At 51.2% G+C, this 17,591-nt stretch overlaps 1 protein-coding gene across 3 annotated transcripts in view; it reads right to left on the reverse strand.

Annotated features, from left to right (window-relative positions):
* Positions 1-6: 6 nt before the first annotated feature.
* The window catches only part of armc6 (armadillo repeat containing 6), a 30,235-nt gene continuing 12,650 nt past the window's right edge, over positions 7-17,591 (reverse strand). Inside the window, exons 1-5 of one of the 3 annotated variants that reach the window (XM_072482303.1) lie at positions 10,575-10,761; positions 9,641-9,793; positions 8,503-8,582; positions 2,702-3,272; positions 7-666 (exon numbers count right to left, since the gene is read on the reverse strand). In XM_072482303.1, coding sequence (XP_072338404.1) covers positions 479-666; positions 2,702-3,272; positions 8,503-8,582; positions 9,641-9,761 — 960 coding nt within the window. In that variant the 5' untranslated portion in view covers positions 9,762-9,793; positions 10,575-10,761 and the 3' untranslated portion in view covers positions 7-478. Of the gene's footprint in view, positions 667-2,701; positions 3,273-8,502; positions 8,583-9,640; positions 9,794-10,574; positions 10,762-10,845; positions 10,935-17,591 lie in introns of those variants that run through there. The other 2 variants (XM_072482300.1, XM_072482302.1) reach the window with 2 other exon arrangements.

The raw sequence follows: 17,591 nt of genomic DNA on the forward strand, positions 1-17,591 counted from the left end.
CCCATAAAATAGCTGCAAGTATCCCTCACACCACAATTGCACAAGTACTTATTCACGTTCCGACACAAGAGGACAGCTATATAATTTAGCACAAAAGGTTGTAAGGAAGAGTGATGTGAAAAAAAATAGAGCTTAAGAAAAAGCTTTTTCAGAGGACTTGCATAGAATTTACAGAACAGAAATGGGCTGTGTTAATGCTCAACACAAGCTTTCTCCTGCCTTACTCCATATCTATCAATGTGCCCTTCCAGTCCTTTCTCCCTCGAATGTTTAGTCAGCTTTCCCTTAAATGTACCATCCGGTAGCGAGTTCCACATTTTCATCTCTCTCTGGGTAAAGAATTCTCCTGAATTCCTTATTAGATTTATTAGTGACTGTCATGTGGCCATGAGTTTTGGCCTCTCCCACAAGTGAAAATATCCTCTCTGTGCCTATTCTAATGAACCTCTTTGTAATTCTGCCTTCTGTCAGATCACCTCTAAATCTTTTCTCTAGAAAAATGAAAGGACCGGTTCTGTACCCGATATTCGATGCAGTCCGCTAGAAGGGCTATCATGAAGTTGAGGCCTCCAAGGTCCACGATGTCTTGGCAGAACTCATTCCTGACAGCCAGACGAGACAGTGTGGAACACAGTTCACTGAGGACAGACGTGTTGTCTGTGAAAGCTGCATGAGGAAAGAAAGCATTTGCTGGAAAGTGTAGCAGAAGGTGTGGAGAAGTTCCCACCATGAGTGGCATTTCTACGGACTACCAGACCCGGCATCAAACAGTTAAGGACCTGGAGGAGACCTGTGGCGCAGCAACAGTTGTGAAGATGGCGGAGGGGGAAGGGCCATCACCAGTGGGAAAGCACCAGATGGAGCAGTTGAGGGCGTTTATCAGAGAAGAGTTCCACCAGCAAAGAAAAGAGATGCTCGGACTAGTCGAAGGCCATTGAGGGCGCAGTAGCATCCCTGAGAGAATCGATGGAACGAGTGGAGAAATGCCTCGAGGCACAGGTGTCTCAGATACGGGAGATGGAGAAGGTGGTGTCCGATCAAAGTGATCAGGTGGTGTCCCTGGAGGCAGAGATGGGGATCCTGGGGGACTTTTGCAAGCTGTGGGCAAAGGTAGAGGAGCATTACTACTGGGCGGCGAATGTGAGAGGGTGGTGGGAGGGGTCAGAGTGGGTTAGGATGGACGAGGAGTCCAGTAAGGGGTCCAACGTGAGTCACGGCCATGGTGACGGCATCGCTTCCGCTGGCTCCGTGGAGGTACACGGTGAGCCCGGTGGTACATTCCATGATCAGGGTGAGGAATCAGCTGAGGAGACACTTTAGGATGGAGGGGATGTCGGTGCTGACACCGTCATGTGGAAATCATAGATTTAAACCAGGAGGAGATGGATGATATGTATAGGAAGTGGAGGGAGGTGGGGCTGGTGAGGGACCTGTACCTAGAAGAGATGCTCGCAGGCCTGAAAGAGCTGCGGGAGAGGGTGGAGCTGCCGAGGGGACGTGAATCCAGGTGTATGATGGATTTTGCACGGAAGGCATGGAGAGGGTTTCCCAAGCTGCCGGAGTATATACTGTACATACTCCCGGATGTGGAGGGGGAGGGCAGGATTGGTGATATATTTGGTTGGCTGGGGTGGTGAGGATCAAGAATAAATGGGAGGTGGAGTTTGGGGGGGGATAGAATGGGGACTGCGGTGAGAGGCAATGAGTAGGGTAGGGTAAACTCAACCTCCTCATGCACAAGGATGAGCTTGATTCAGTTCAAAGTGGTGCACAAGGTGTATGTGACATGGGCGAGGAGGAGTGGGTTCTTCCAGGGGGCTGGCTGACGACTGTGAGAAGTGTGGGCGAGGGCCGGCGAACCATCTACACATATTCTGGGGCAGTGAGAAGTTGGACAGATACTGGGAGGCGGTGTTCGGGACGCTATCGAAGATGGTGGGGCTAGAGGTCAGGCCGGACCCAATGGTGGCGATCTTTGGGGTGCGGAAATGCCGGGGTTGATGGAGGGGTAGAGGGCTGATGCCATAGCCTTCGCCTCTCTAATTGCCCGGTGTAGGATATTGTTGGATTCGGGGTTGGTAACGCCGCCGGGGGTGGCAGCCTGGCTGGGGGACCTGAATGACTTCCTTCGGCTGGAAAAGATCAAGTTCAAGTTGAGGGGTTCAGCGGAGACATGGTGGGCACATCACGCATTCCATTCGGTATGGTGCTCCCCATTCCTTTTTAAAATAAATTTAGAGCACCCAATTCATTTTTTCAAATTAAGGGGCAATTTAGTAGGCAATCCACCTACCCTACACACCCTTGGGTTGCGGGGGCGAAACCTACGCAAACACTGGGAGAATGTGCAAACTCCATATGGACAGTGACCCAGAGCCGGGATCGATCCTGGGACCGTGGCGCCATGAGGCAGCAGGGCTAACCCACTGCACCACCGTGCTGTCCCAGTGCTCCCCATTCTAACCACACGGGTAAATAGGTTTCTTTTGAATTACCAATAGGATTTATTTACAGCCCATAGTTCTGGTCTCCCCAACAAGTGAATATAACTTCCTTCCACCTATTGTCAAATTTCCCTTCATAATTTTAAATACTTCCATCAGGCCACCCCAAGCCTGTCCAGCTTTTCCTTTTAGATATTGGATATATTAGTCACAATATTATTCATTAGGACTAGGTTTTCCCATCAGTTTCGGTCTACCTTTTGCAGCTTCAATGATGATACGAAGTCCATCGTTCTGCATCACTATCAACTTGGCGTGATCGTGGGCACGACCAAAGGGCACTCGGATATCATCGTCATAGGTCATGATCCGCAGGGCTTTGCCCGCCTCCCTGACCACATCAGCCTGGGCACCATGGTTGACGATGGCCCCTGTCAGCAAAGGCAGGACGCCAAGCTGCACCAGGTCCTGCCGGTTCTGTTCATGCTTCAGGCAGCTGCGACGGATGGCGCGGATGGTCCCTGTGTTCAGGGCTGCATGGTCCCGGTGCTGTTTCAATATCTCCAGGAGGAATTGCTGGCCATCCGAGTCAAGGAGATCTGGCTGGCCATCCAACAGGGCAGCCAAGGCCTGGACGCCCTTCAGCAGGCTCGGTGTGTCAGACATCAGTTGTTTGCAGGAGGAAAGGACTGTGGGATAGGCGGACTTTTCAGCTGCCAGATGGCGGTGAGCAAAGTCAAGGCTGCATTGCTCGCTGAAGTTGGTCAGGTGATCCCCCATTTCGTCAAGAGCCAGGAGATCCAGGGCTTTCTGAAGCTCATCGAGGGCCTAAAAACACACAAGTAATCAATTAGTAAGCCAATTTAAAAAAAGTTAAATAGCACGTTGAAAACTGTTTAGAGGTGCTTCACAGGATAAGAGGGTTGTGGGACTGAAGGAGATTACAGAGATAGGGAGAGGTGAGGCCATAGAGGAATTTGTAAACAAGAATGGGAATTTTGAAAATCGAGGCATTGTTTAACTGGAAGCCATTATCACTCAGCAAGCAGCGAGCACAGGGGAGATGGTGAATGGACTCTGCCAGTTGTGAAAACTTTTTTAAAATTCATTTATGGGATGTGGTCGTCGCTCGTTAGGCCAACTTTAATTCCCATGCTTAGTTGCCCTTCAGAATATGGTGCGGAGTGTCTTCTTGAACCGCTGCATTCCTTGAGGTGTAGGTACACCCACTGTGCTGTTAGAGAGAGTTCATGGATTTTGATTCAGCGACAGTGAAGGAATGGCGATATATTTCCAAGTCAGGGTGGTGAGTGACTTGGCGGGGAACCTCCAGGTGGTGGGATTCCCAGGTGTCTGCTTCTAGATGGTAGTGGCCATGGGTTTGGAAGGTGCTGTCTAAGGATCTTGGTGAGTTCCTGCAGTGCATCTTGTAGATGGTACACACGGCTGCCAATGTTCGTCGGTGGTGGAGGGATTGAATGTTTCTTGAAGGGGGACCAATCAAGCGGGCTGCTTGTCCTGGATGGTGTTGAGCTTCTTGAGTGTTGTTGGAGCTGCACTCATCCAGGCAAGTGGAGAGTATTTCATTACAGTCCTGACTTGTGCCTTGTAGGTGGTGGACAGGCTTTGCGGGGTCAAGAGGGGAATTACTCGCTGTAGGATTCCTAGTCTTTGACCTGCCCTGATAATCACAGTATTAATATGGCTAGTCCAGTTCAGTTTCCGATCAATCGTAACCCCCAGGATGTTGATTATGGGGGATTCAGCAATGGTAAAGCCACTGAATGTCAAGGGGCCGTGGTTAGATCGTCTCTAGTAGGAGATGGCCATTGCCTGACACTTGTGCGGCGCGGATGTAATTTACCACTTGTCAGCTCAAGCCTGGATATTGTCCAGGTCTTACTGCATTTGGACATAGACGGCTTCATTATCTGAGGAGTCGTGAATGGTGAACATTGTGCAGTCATCCGCAAACGTCCCCACTTCTTTTTTTAAAATAGATTTAGAGTATCCAATAATTTTTTGCAATAAAGGGGCAATTTAGCATGGCCAATCCACCTACTCGCACATCTTTGGGTTGTGGGGGTAAGACCCACGCAAACACGGGGTAAATGTGTAAACGCCACACGGGCAGTGACCCAGGGCCACGATTGAACCCGGGTCCTTGGCACCGTGAGGCAGCAGCGCTAAATATCCCCACTTCTGACCTTTGGAAGCAGCTGAGGATAGTTGGGCCTCGGACATTACCCTGAGGAACTCCTGCAGTGATGTCGTGGTACTGAAATGATTGACCTTCGACCACCACAAGCAATCCTACTTTGAGCCAGGAATGACCTCAACCAACAGTGAGTTTTCCCCCTGATTCCTATTGACTCCAGTTTAGCTGGGGCTCCTTGATGCCATACTCTTTCAAATACTGCCTTGATGTCAAGGGCAAACTTCGCCCTATTCATAGAATCATAGAATTTAGTGCAGAAGGAGGCCATTCGGCCCATCGAGTCTGCACCGGCCCTTGGAAAGAGCACCCTACCTAAACGCATACCTACACCTCCACCCTATCCCCGTAACCCCACCTATTCTTTTTTTGGGGGGACACGAAGGGCAATTTAGCATAGCCAATCCACCTAACCTGCATATCTTTGGACTGTGGGAGGAAACCGGAGCACCCGGAGGAAACCCACGCAATTGCAATCTTTGTGTCACAATAAATTATTCAACCCCCCTGCCCCAGAGGAACAGGAACAGGAAATCAAGCAACCTGGTGAAGCCGGACACTGTTGGACGAACACACTTGATTCAAAAACTCCCATCTTATATCTCCCTCTCCCTAGGTATTTGCATCAATGTATCATCAATCCAACTTGAGCCAGACATGGGTTGAGATAAAGTAGTGGAGTGGGGAAACTGCATAGATGTTGCTGTCCTCCGTTTTCAGCAGAGTACGGCTATGACCGTAAACTCGCTCCATGCACAGAATTGCAAGTTGCTGATGCTGGACAAACAATTGGGCTGTAGGAGTGCATGTAGGAAGCAGGCTGAGAATTGTGTTGCCAAGACGGCAAAGTGCAGATGGGAAAAAGGAGAGGGAACCTTTGTGCATGCCCAAATAATGTGTGCAGGGAGGAAGAGAGAAAGCATTGCAGGTTGCTGACTGCAATGTGACAGGGCTGGTGGATAACCAAGCAAAGTTGGTATCAAGCAAAGTTGGTATCGCAGAAGAGAATGAAATGGTGCTAATGACTAGAGGAACATCAAGGTGGGAATAAAGGGACCTGGTCACAGCCATGAAGGATTGTGGACATGGCTTGGATCACCAGTGACGAGGGTAGGATGTAGACCTGAAGGGATTTGGGCAGGAGACTGATGGAAGAGGCGAGTAGTCAAGATTCTAGAGGCAAAGGTTAGAGATAAAGCAGTAGTGGACAGCATGGAAGTATTGATGGTGAACTTTTTCAGGCAGATTAAGGACATCCGGTGGGATTCTCCATTTTTGAGACTAAGTGTTCACGCCAACATAGAATCCATGGACTTTCACAACAGCAAAATGGCGCCACACCTGGACTAGGGGCTAGCACTGGTGCCAAGTGGAACACAATCGATTCGAATGAGAAACGTTGCCGGATTCGCCGGTGTCGCAATTGACACGCAGGAAGTTGACAAGCTGCAGGCGCATATACACACCTCACTCCCTATACACATCATCCCATCCCAACCAAGATGGCAGTAAGATGCGCAGCCCCACGCTTCACAGACACAGAGATTGAGACCCTCCTGGACGCCATGGAGGAGAGGAGGATGATGATCCTGTACCCCGGCCCGAGAAGACGACTGCCAGTCACCGCCGTTCATTGTGCCGAGGCACAGGTGATCAGCCACCGGACGAAACCCACGCAGACACGGTGACAACGTGCAGATGCCGCACAGACAGTGACCCAAGCTGGGAATCGAACCCGGGTCCCCGGCGCTGTGAAGCAACAGTGCTAACCATCGTGCTACCATGGCCCCCTCCTCATCGGGCGAGGACTGGCATTCCTCCTCCTCTCTCCAGCACGTTGCCCCTCTGCTACTCGATGTTGTGGAGAGCACAGCAAACTGCCACGTTGCGGGAGACCCTCTCAGCATCATACTGGAGGGCCCCTCCAAAGCGGTACAGGCACCTGAACTGCCTCTTCAGGAGGCCGAAGCACCACTAGATGACGGACCTGGTCGCTGTATGGGCTTCGATGTAGCGGGTTTCTGAGTCAGTCCGTGACCTCCGGATAAGCGGCATCAGCCACAATCGCAGTGGATAACTCCTATCGCCCAGGTGCCAGCCTCCCCAGCCTGGGGGGGGGGGCATCTCATACATGTCAGGAATCATCGAGTGTGCCAGGATGAAGGTGTCGTGCACACTGCCCGGGTATCGGGTACAGACCTGTATGTTGCGCATCTGCCGATCACACACACCAGCTGCACGTTCTTCAAGTGGAATCCCTTTTTGTTTGGTGTACAGCGGCCTGTCATCTGCTGGTGCTCGTTGGGGTAGATGCATCCTGTCGATCACCCCCTGTATCCGGGGCATGTTGGTGATGGCAACTAACCTCGCCACCCGGGCAGCTTGGTGGGCTCGGTCCACATTGAAATGGATGTATTGTGCCACCTGGGCATATCGGGCATCAGTGACGGATGCACAGGGTGCTCCGAGGTCTGAGAGAGTCCAGATAGGTTCCCTCTCGGCACCTGGAAGGACATCATCATGTAGAAGTTCAGGGCAACCAACACCTTAACTGCCACCGGGAGCGGGTGTCCTTCCCCCATAGTCCCGCGTTGGCAGGTGTGCCATCAGCTGGTAGATATGTCGCATTGTCTCTCTGCTCAGCTGGAGTCTTCGATGGCATGCCCGGTCCGGCAGGTCCTTGAATGACAGGCCGTGCCCACCAAGGTGGGCGGGGTTAGTTGCCATCACCGACATGCCCCGGGTTCAGGGGGTGTTCGACATGTACCCCTACGAGCACCTGCAGATGACAAGCCGTTGTACACCAACCACAAGGGATTCCACTCGATAAACGTACAGCTGGTGTGTGTGATCATCAGATGCGCATCATACACGTCTGTGCCCGATACCCGGGCAGTGTGCACGACACCTTTATCCTGGCACACTCGATGATTCCGGTGCACATGAGGCCTCATGCGTCACCTGCTTGGCATGTTGGGTGGCTCACTCTCCATCCTGGGCGGCTGCCACCTGTCCCTCTGTTGCCCACTCTGCTGCTGCAGCTTCCTCCACCTCGATCAGCTCCAGCTCGTACAGGGGCCAAGGTGGGCGGTCAGTGGGGTGCGGAGCAAGATGGCTGCAGTAATGGCATTCTATGCCTGGGCACCGACCCAGTCCCATGGGAGGTCACCGTGGCTGCTCGGCCTGTTCCCCCATCACCCCCCCTGCCCCGGCCAGGCCCCCCACCCCAGCCGCTGCCCACAGTCACTCCTTTCTGTGTCCTACCTCCTTTCTCTCTCCTTCCTTAGCCACGACGTCGGTTTCACGATTTTTAAAAGCGAAATAGAACCAAGCCGTCAAGAACTCGGCCAATCGGAGGAGAATCGTAGAGGCCCCGGAGAATATCGGGTCAGGCCCACTAATGGTGTTTACTGTGTGTGCATTCCGGTATGCATTGACGCCGCTGTCGAGGTGACGGAGAATTGAGATTTGGCATCAAATCGGCGCCCGCAGCAATATTGGCGTCAGAACCAATTCTACACCCAATCGCATTTCATGATTTCAGGGTCAGCCAGCAGAGAATCCCACCATCATTTCTCAGGGATGGAAGAACAATGCTTGTGAAAAGGGATTTCAACAAAACGAATATTGTTGGTTATCTGCCATTTGATTTGAACAGGGCTGAAAGCATTGGATGGACCAACTGAGATCAAAAGTGGTTTCAAAACTAATGGAATTCACTATTTGAAGAGACACACCAATGAAACACACCTACCATTTGATAGTTTCGTTTTAAGAAAAAATACAAAGAGATAGTTTAAAAATTACATCAGAGGCATGCAGTCTCTTACACACTACGATCACCTGTAGGACATTATGCTTCTGGTCGCTGGCTTCTGCTGTTGTATTCTGGACAGCTTTTACTACATTGATGAGGTCAACACCTGTAGAGAAAGGAAAACAAATCCCAAAGTTAAAAATCTCAAGCACTATCAGTGGTTTTACGGAGTACATTTAGCACATCCGATCCCAATACTTCTTTTTAACCATTCCTGGGAGGAGAGTTTTTTTTAAAAATTCATTTACAGGATGTGGGCATCACTGGCAAGACCAGCATTTGTTGCCCTTGAAGTGGTGGTGAGCTGCCTTCTTGAACCACTGCAGTCCATGTGATGTAGGTTCACCCGCAGTACTTTTTTCTGTAGTAGTTTGATACAATTCAGTGGCTCGCTAGATCATTTCTGAGAGACATCAAGAGTCAACCATATTGCTGTGGATCCCTTGTCACATGTAGACCAGACCGGGTAAGGACAGCAGAATTCCTCCTCTTCAGGACAGTAGTGAACCAGATCGATGTTTGTGTTTAAAATCTAGAGTGCAATTAAGGGGCAATTTAGCGTGGTCAATTTACCTACCAGGCACATTTTTTGGTTGCAGGCGTGAGATCCACGCAGACACGGGGAGAATGTGTAAACTCCACTCGAACAGTGATCCGGGGCCGGGATCGAACCCGGGTCCTCGGTGCCATGAGGCAGCAGTGCTAACCACTGCGCCACCATGCCGCCCAGATGGATGTTTACAGAACAGCATGGTGACGCCGTGGCTAGCACTGCTGCCTCACGGCACCGAGGTCCCAGGTTCAATGCCAGCTCTGGGTCACTGTCAGTATGGAGTTTGCATATTTTCCCCGTGTTTGCGTGGGTTTCACCCCCACAACCCAAAAAGGTGCAGGGTAGGTGGGTTGGCCATGCTAAATTGCCCCTTAATTGGAAAAAATTAATTGGGCACTCTATGGATGTTTACAACAATTCAGCAGTTTAATGAGACTATCATTATTGTCCAGATTTATTAAATTAATTTAAATTCCCTCAGCTACAATATTGGGATTTGCACTAGACTAGCCTGTCAAGTAACTATACCATTATGTTACAGTCCCCATAGTGCTTTGTCCCAGTGTGCTTTTGTGTGATGTTTCACTCTGAATATTCCAAAATTCACCCACCTTGTGACTCAAATTGTTGTATTGCTTCACTCAGTGCCTCCTCCGGATCCATTTCAAACTCAGTTATGTTTTCTTGTACTACAGAATCAAACGTCTCCTGAGTAATCCGTCTGCTCGCCATTCTTGTGTAAATGTCACTGCCTTACAATAGATCTTTATGACATTAAAAAACAATGTATCATTAGAAAATAAAAAAGTACCAATGGATTTGTTAAGGGAAGGCATGTAAAATCTCAGGGAAGACGTTAGGTATTAGGTATTTTGTTTCAGATAGCCTCTGGAATAACTCCTGTAGCATGCGATGTGCAGATTCCTGAAGGAAGCTGAGTAAAAGGAACTTCGACTTATTTAGGGGCTGGTTTAGCACAGAGAGCTAAACAGCCACTTGTAATGCAAGGCAGCAACGCGGGTTCAATTCCCGTACCGGCCTCCCCGAACAGGCGCCGGAATGTGTCGACTAGGGGCTTTTCACAGTAACTTCATTGAAGCCTACTTGTGACAATAAGCTATTATTATTAAAGAATATGTTGCAGGTTAACTCGAATTCAGGTTACAAGAGGGAGACAGGAATAGATTAAACTGGTGGAGCGAGATGAAGCAAGGGAGGCTCATATGCAGCATAAACCCTGCTGAGCCGAAAGGCTTGCTCCCATGTTTTAAATTATCTAAACTGCTAAGTTGAGTTCAGTTTTATTTATTGTCTCTCCCAGGGGATTATGTGGTTCAGGGGGCATGAGCCGATGGCAACACAATGTCAGGACAATGGCAATTCGTCGACCGTTGCTCTTTTCGTGTCTGGAGTTTGCCTGGTCTCTTTCAAAAGGGGGATGAACAAAGCACTGGCACACCAATCTGGCTGAGGTAGGGACAGAATGAGCCGTGTGATATCTGGGCCTGTGTAGTACGACACCAGGAACATCCCTGGCACACTTACTTTTTACTCCCAAGCCAGGAGAAGCCACAAGTTAAACACGTTCCAAGCCACCCAATTCACATATTTTACACTTTGTGAAATGAATGAAATTTAGGGATGATCCCTACAATTTGATGGCATCCTCGTGGTGATTGAGAATGGCTTTTATTATTTTATAACCAATTCATCATTTTTTTTTCTCCAAATGCTCGTCCCATGGCTGTGCTGGTGAGCCGCTGGATTTGTAGGTTTAGTTAAATTAAGATTAACAGCCTTTGTGCCTTTCACCTACCTCAGCTCTGCAGTCCCTCCGAGTGTCACACCCTTATCCCTCCGAGTGTCACACCCTTATCCCTCCGAGTGTCACACCCTTATCCCCCCTCCCGCTCCGCGGTTCCTCCCGTTACTATGGCAGCGGCAGAGATTCGTTCCTACCCACTTGGCGACAGAGCGGCGGAGCCGTTTTACCTGCGCACCCGTTTCCGGGACAATAATATTTGCGTTTCATGGATTTCGAGGTTTGAAGATGAGAGAGCGGGAGGGAGCGTTTTCGTTTTGGTTCAAATACAGCAAATTAGATCACAGGCATTTACACAAAGCCTACAAAAAGAGGCCATTTGGCCCAATGCAGGTGGTTATGCTCCACCGGACTTTTCTCCCAACTTCTCTTCATCAAACCCTGTCAGCGCATCCTCACCACTTCGTCGGTAAAGAAGTTTCTTCTGAATTCTCTGCTGGATTTATTAGTGACTATTTTATAATTATGGCCAGTTCACCCACAAGGCATGTTTGATGCTGGTTTAATCCAAATATTGAGCAAAAATCATTCTTCTCTACATCATTTAAATTACTTCATGTTGCCATTGATGTGTTGGATGTTCTGGATCACAAACAGGTCACCAACACTGGAAGTGGTGCAACTCTATTTGATTATAAGGTTAACTATATTAACATACTTGAACTGTGGGTAAATGCAATACCAGCTTTAACTGTTGACCCTTGCCTAGTCCTAACCAGGTGATGCACTCAGCACATGGTGAATGTCTGTGTTGCAGGCTGCGAGCTCTGTGCTCCGAGCTGGCTGCTACTAGAATGAGTGGGAACCCTCCTGTCCCCTGTCTTTATAGTGCGTGTGCTCTCACTGGTGATTGGCTGCGGTGTTGTGTATGCTGATTTGTCCCACTGCATGTCCATCAGTGTGTGTGTGTGTGTCTGCACCATGATATACTGGGGCTGGTTTAGCACACTGGGCTAAATCGCTGGCTTTTAAAGCAGGCCAGCAGCACGGTTCAATTCCCGTACCAGACTCCCCAAACAGGCACCCGAATGTGGCGACTAGGGGCTTTTCACAGTAACTTCATTTGAAGCCTACTCGTGACAATAAGCGATTTTCATTTTCATTTCATTTCATACTGGTGTATATTATGCCAGCTATCTTATAGAATCATAGAATTTACAGTACAGAAGGAGGCCATTCAGCCCATCGAGTCTGCACCGGCTCTTGGAAAGAGCACCCTACTTAAGCCCGCACATCCACCCTATCCCCATAACCCAGTAACCCCAGCTCAACTTTTTGGACACTAAGGGCAATTTATCATGGCCAATCCACCTAACCTGCACATCTTTGGACTGTGAGAGGAAACCGGAGGATCCGGAGGAAACCCATGCAGACACGGGGAGAACGTGCAGACTCCACACAGACAGTGACCCAATCCGGGAATCGAACCGGAGACCCTGGAGCTGTGAAGCAACTGTGCTAACCACTGTGCTACCGTGCTGCCCACACGCTGTTGGTAGTACTTTTGCCTCCATGTGTGGTACACCACTATTGTATTGTATTGTACTGTTGTATTGTTACATGCCTGGGCTTGTCCCTGCTGGCTCCGCCTGTGGCTCCTCCCCTCGGGCTCATGTATACAGGTGGCTGGTCTCTGCCTCTAATCCAGTTCGGGATCAGAGGCCAGGAGGCTTTCTGTTTAGTGTATTAAAGCCTCAGTTACGTTCACCACTCATCATGTGTTCATTGATGGCATATCAATTTAATACACTAAACATCTAATATGAATTCGTCACTCAAGCCTGATCGCCTGGAGCTGGACCCACAGGCAGCCGACACCACTGCAACATTCGAGCACTGGCTAAGCTGCTTCGAAGCGTACCTCGGATCTGTCACCGAACACTTCACCGACCTCCAAAAGAAGCAGATCCTCCACGCACGGGTGAGCCCGCAAGCCTTTCTTCTCATCAGGGATGCCCCCTCGTATACGGAGGCGATAATGCTGCTGAAGGGACACTATGTTAAGTCTGTGAACAAGGTGTATGCTAGGCACCTTCTCGTCACGAGACGACAACGCCCTGGGGAATCACTAGCAGAATTCCTGCGTGCCTTGCTGGTACTCTGCAGGAACTGTGACTGCCAGGCGGTATCGGCTGCCCAACACGCGGAGCTGTTGATCAGGGACGCTTATGTCGCATGCATGAAATCAAACTACATCGACCAGCGATTGCTAGAAGGGGGTACACTCAGTCTCCCAGAGACAGCGCAGCTCTCAAACTCACTGGAGGTGGTCTTCCAGAAAATGGAGGCCTACACCTCCGACCGCGCGGCACCCTCGTGGATTTCGTGGGCGCCGTCATCATCCGACCCGGGTGCGGCACAAGCCTGTGCCGCACAGCAGCCCGACAACGCCGGAAGCCCAAAGTGCTACTTTTGCGGCCAGGGTAATCATCCCCGACAACGCTGCCCTGCACGGAACGCGACTTGCAACGGGTGTGGGAGGAAGGGCCACTTTGCGAAAGCCTGCCAGGCCCGATCTCTCCCTAAAGCTTCTAGGCCCAGCAGCGCTGCCTGCTGCCTGTCAGGGCCGCCCCCAGCTGCCGCACCACCCGCCATGTGCGACTCGTGGGCGCCGCCATCTTCGATTTCGGCCACCACGTGCGACCCATGGGGGCCGACATCTTTAACGCCATTTTGTGCTTCACCCGCCACGCGCGACCCATGGGGGCCGCCATCTTGGGACTACTCCGCAGCCTCCCGGGAGTCCTGCTCACCCAATCGTACGCTGGTTGCCGCTACCTCCGACTGGCCTACCCATCACCTTCCAAAGCTCGCCTCCATCACGCTCGACCAGTCCCAGCCTCATCACCTCACTAAATCTACGATGACCGTCCGGATCAATGGGCATGAGAGGGCCTGCCTTTTCGACTCCAGGAGCACAGACAGCTTCATACATACAGATGTGGCAAGGCGCTGCTCCCTCCCAATCTTACTCGCGACCCAGAAAATCTCATTGGCTCCCGGATCACATGCAGTAGAAATCCGGGGGTACTGTGTCGCGACCCTTACTGTACAAGGCGTAGAGTACACTAACTTCAAACTCTACGTCCTTTCCCATCTCTGCGCTGTCCTATTACTGGGGCTCGACTTCCAGTGCCACCTCCAGCGCCTTACTTTAAAGGTAGGCGGATCCCTGCCCCCCCTCACCGTCTGTAGCCTCGCGACCCTTAAGGTCGCCCCACCCTCGCTCTTCGCTAACCTCACCCCGGACTGTAAGCCCGTCACTACTAGGAGCAGACAATACAGTGCCCGGATAGGACCTTTATCAGGTCGGAAGTCCAGTGACTCCTACGAGAGGGGATCATTGAGGCTAGTAACAGCCCCTGGAGAGCCCAAGTGGTGGTCGTCAAGACTGGGGAGAAGCACCGGATGGTCATCGACTACAGTCAGACCATCAACCGGTACACGCAGCTCGATGCGTACCCCCTCCCCCGCATATCTGACATGGTCAATCAGATTGCGCAGTATCGAGTCTTCTCCACAGTTGACTTGAAGTCCGCGTACCACCAGCTCCCTATCCGCCCGGAGGACCGCCAATACACTGCCTTCGAGGCAGATGGCCGCCTCTACCACTTCCTCAGGGTCCCCTTCGGCGTCACCAATGGGGTCTCGGTCTTTCAACGGGAAATAGACCGAGTGGTTGACCAGTACAGGCTGCGGGCCACGTTCCCGTACCTAGATAATGTCACCGTCTGCGGCCATGACCAGCAGGACCATGACGAAAACCTCCGGCACTTCCTCCACACCGCTAAACTCCTGAACCTCACCTACAATAAGGAAAAATGCGTTTTCCGCACAACCCGCCGAGCCATCCTTGGCTACGTTGTGGAAAACGGAGTCCTAGGGCCCGACCCCGACCACATGCTCCCCCTCCTGGAACTCCCCCTCCCCCACTGCCCCAAGGCCCTGAAGAGATGCCTGGGGTTCTTCTCCTACTATGTCCAGTGGGTCCCCAATTATTCAGACAAGGCCCGTCCACTTATTAAATCCACCATTTTTCCCCTGACGGCTGAGGCCCGCCTGGCCTTCAACCGCATCAAGGCCGATATTGCCAAAGACGCGATGCACGCTGTGGATGAGTCCATTCCATTCCAGGTGGAGAGCGATGCGTTGGACTTTGCTCTGGCCCCTACCCTCCACCAGGCGAGCAGGCCCGTGGCTTTCTTCTCCGTATCCTCCATGCCTCCGAGATTCGACACTCCTCCATAGAAAAGGAGGCCCAAGTATCGACCTGGGCAGCTCAATGAGCCCCAGATGCCCTATCCCACGGTACATGTGCCAGCGCACAAGTAGACCGGCTTCGGGCCCCCCACAACGACATCTGTCACCCGGGGGTCACACGTTTTTTTCACTTTATCAAGGCTCGCAACCTGCCTTACTCCATCGAGGTCAGGACCGTGACTAGGGACTGCCAGGTCTGCGCGGAGCGCAAACCACACTTCTACCGGCCAGACAGGGCGCACCTGGTAAAGGCCTCTCGCCCTTTGAGCGCCTCAGCATCGACTTCAAAGGGATCTTCCCCTCCACTGACCGTAACGTGTACTTCCTCAACATTGTTGACGAATACTCAAGATTCCCTTTTGCCATCCCATGCTCTGACATGACCTCCGCCACCGTCATCAAGGCCCTGTACAATGTTTTCACCCTGTTCGGGTTCCCAACCTACATCCATAGCGATCGGGGTTCCTCCTTCATGAGCGACAAGTTGCGTCAGTTCCTGCTCAGCAAGGGCATCACCTCCAGCAGGACAACCAGCAACAACCCCCGGGGGCAACGGCCAGGTGGAGAGGGAGAACACGATGGTCTGGAAGGCCGTCCTCCTGGCCCTACGGTCTAGAAGTCTCCCTGTCCCCCGCCGGCAGGAGGTCCTTCCCGATGCGCTCCACTCCATCCGGTTGCTCCTGTGTACCGCCACCAATGTGACCCCTCATGAGAGGATGTTTGTTTTCCCCAGGAAGTCCACCTCAGGGGTCTCACTCCCGTCCTGGCTGACGGTCCCAGGGCCCGTCCTCCTCCGGAAGCATGGAAGGAGCCATAAGTCGGATCCACTGGTCGAAAAGGTCCTTCTCCTCCATGCTAACCCCCAATATGCCTACGTGATACACCATGACGGGCAGGAGGACACAGTCTCCCTTCGGGCTTTGGCACCCGCAGGTTCCCCAGTGACCATCACTACTACCCCCGACCCTACACCGTCTCCCTACATTGCTACTCATCTACTACGAGACGCAGAAGACGACACGCTCCCGAACATGCAGGCCTCGACACCTCATCTGACACCAGTGTCCACACCACAGCCGGGACTGAGGCGGTCGCAGCGGAAAGTCAGAGCCCCCGACAGACTCAATCTATAACTCAACCTGTCCACTTCACCCCCGCCGGACTCTTTTTTTTAAACAGGAGGTGAATGTGGTAAACCACTGTATTGTACTGTTGTGTTGTTACATGCCTGGGCTTGTCCCTGCTGGCTCCGCCTGTGGCTCCTCCCCTCGGGCTCATTTATAAAGGTGGCTGGTCTCCACCTCCGACCCAGTTCGGGATCAGAGGCCAGGAGGCTTTCTGTTTAGTGTATTAAAGCCTCAGTTACGTTCATCACTCGTCGTGTGTTCATTGATGGCATATCACCATGTAGCATGTAAGTTAAGCTAGCCCCACTTAGTTGTACTTAATTTAAGCTGAGGGAGTGCTGTACTGTTAGAGGGGCTGCCCTCAGAGATCATGGACATCCCCCATCTGCTTAATTACTTGGATGATTATACAGCATTTGCGTCAAGTCTACACAAGCAAGCCATTTGGTCCATGTTGGTGTTATATGTTCCACAGGTAGTCTCCTTTAACTCACGTTTAACCCCAATCAGCATATTCATCTATTCTCTTCACTTCCATGTTTAGCTTATTGCTTCTCCTTTAAATGCATTTTCTCTCTGACAATAAGACTGATGTTGTTTTTGTTCCCTGCTACAAACCTCTTATCCTCTCCACCAATTCCATCCCCTCACTGGCCAATTCTCAGACTAAACCACTCTTAGTAATCTCAATCCTGAGCTGAGTTTTCATCCTCATATCTTCTCCATCAAAAAGACTGTCCACACCCACCCCTGGAATATCTCCTGCTTTCATTCCTGCCTTAGTTCATCGGCTCTAATTGATGCCATTTCCAGCCTCCAGGCTTGACTTTTCCAATGCTCCGAACCTCTCCTCCTCAAATCATCCAACTGCTCCTCATATCCTATTACAGTCAGCTATCAGCCCTCTCTGGATTTTGTGCTCATGTCTCTGGAGTGTGGCTTGAAATCACAACCTTCTGACTTAAGGGCAAGAATGTTATCAATTGGCAGGCCTTAAGAACACTGGAAAGTGAGGAAGAGTGAAGAAATCTATTCACCCAATCAAGTCCCTTTCAGAGACTATGAACAATATTTTGGATTCTACCCCATCCATAGGGTTCCCTCTTGAGGAGTTCTGAAAAGTTTCCTTCTACACCTCAAAGTTCTATCAAGCAAAACTTCCTAATTATCGGTCTAATCTAGGGCAGCACGGTGGCGCAGTGGGTTAGCCCTGCTGCCTCACGGCGCCGAGGTCCCAGGTTCGGTCCCGGCTCTGGGCCACTGTCCGTGTGGAGTTTGCACATTCTCCCCGTGTTTGCGTGGGTTTCGCCCCCACAACCCAAAGATGTGCAGGCGAGGTGGATTGGCCACGCT

Source organism: Scyliorhinus torazame, chromosome 18, assembly GCF_047496885.1.
Source record: "Scyliorhinus torazame isolate Kashiwa2021f chromosome 18, sScyTor2.1, whole genome shotgun sequence".
Lineage (NCBI taxonomy): Eukaryota > Metazoa > Chordata > Chondrichthyes > Carcharhiniformes > Scyliorhinidae > Scyliorhinus > Scyliorhinus torazame.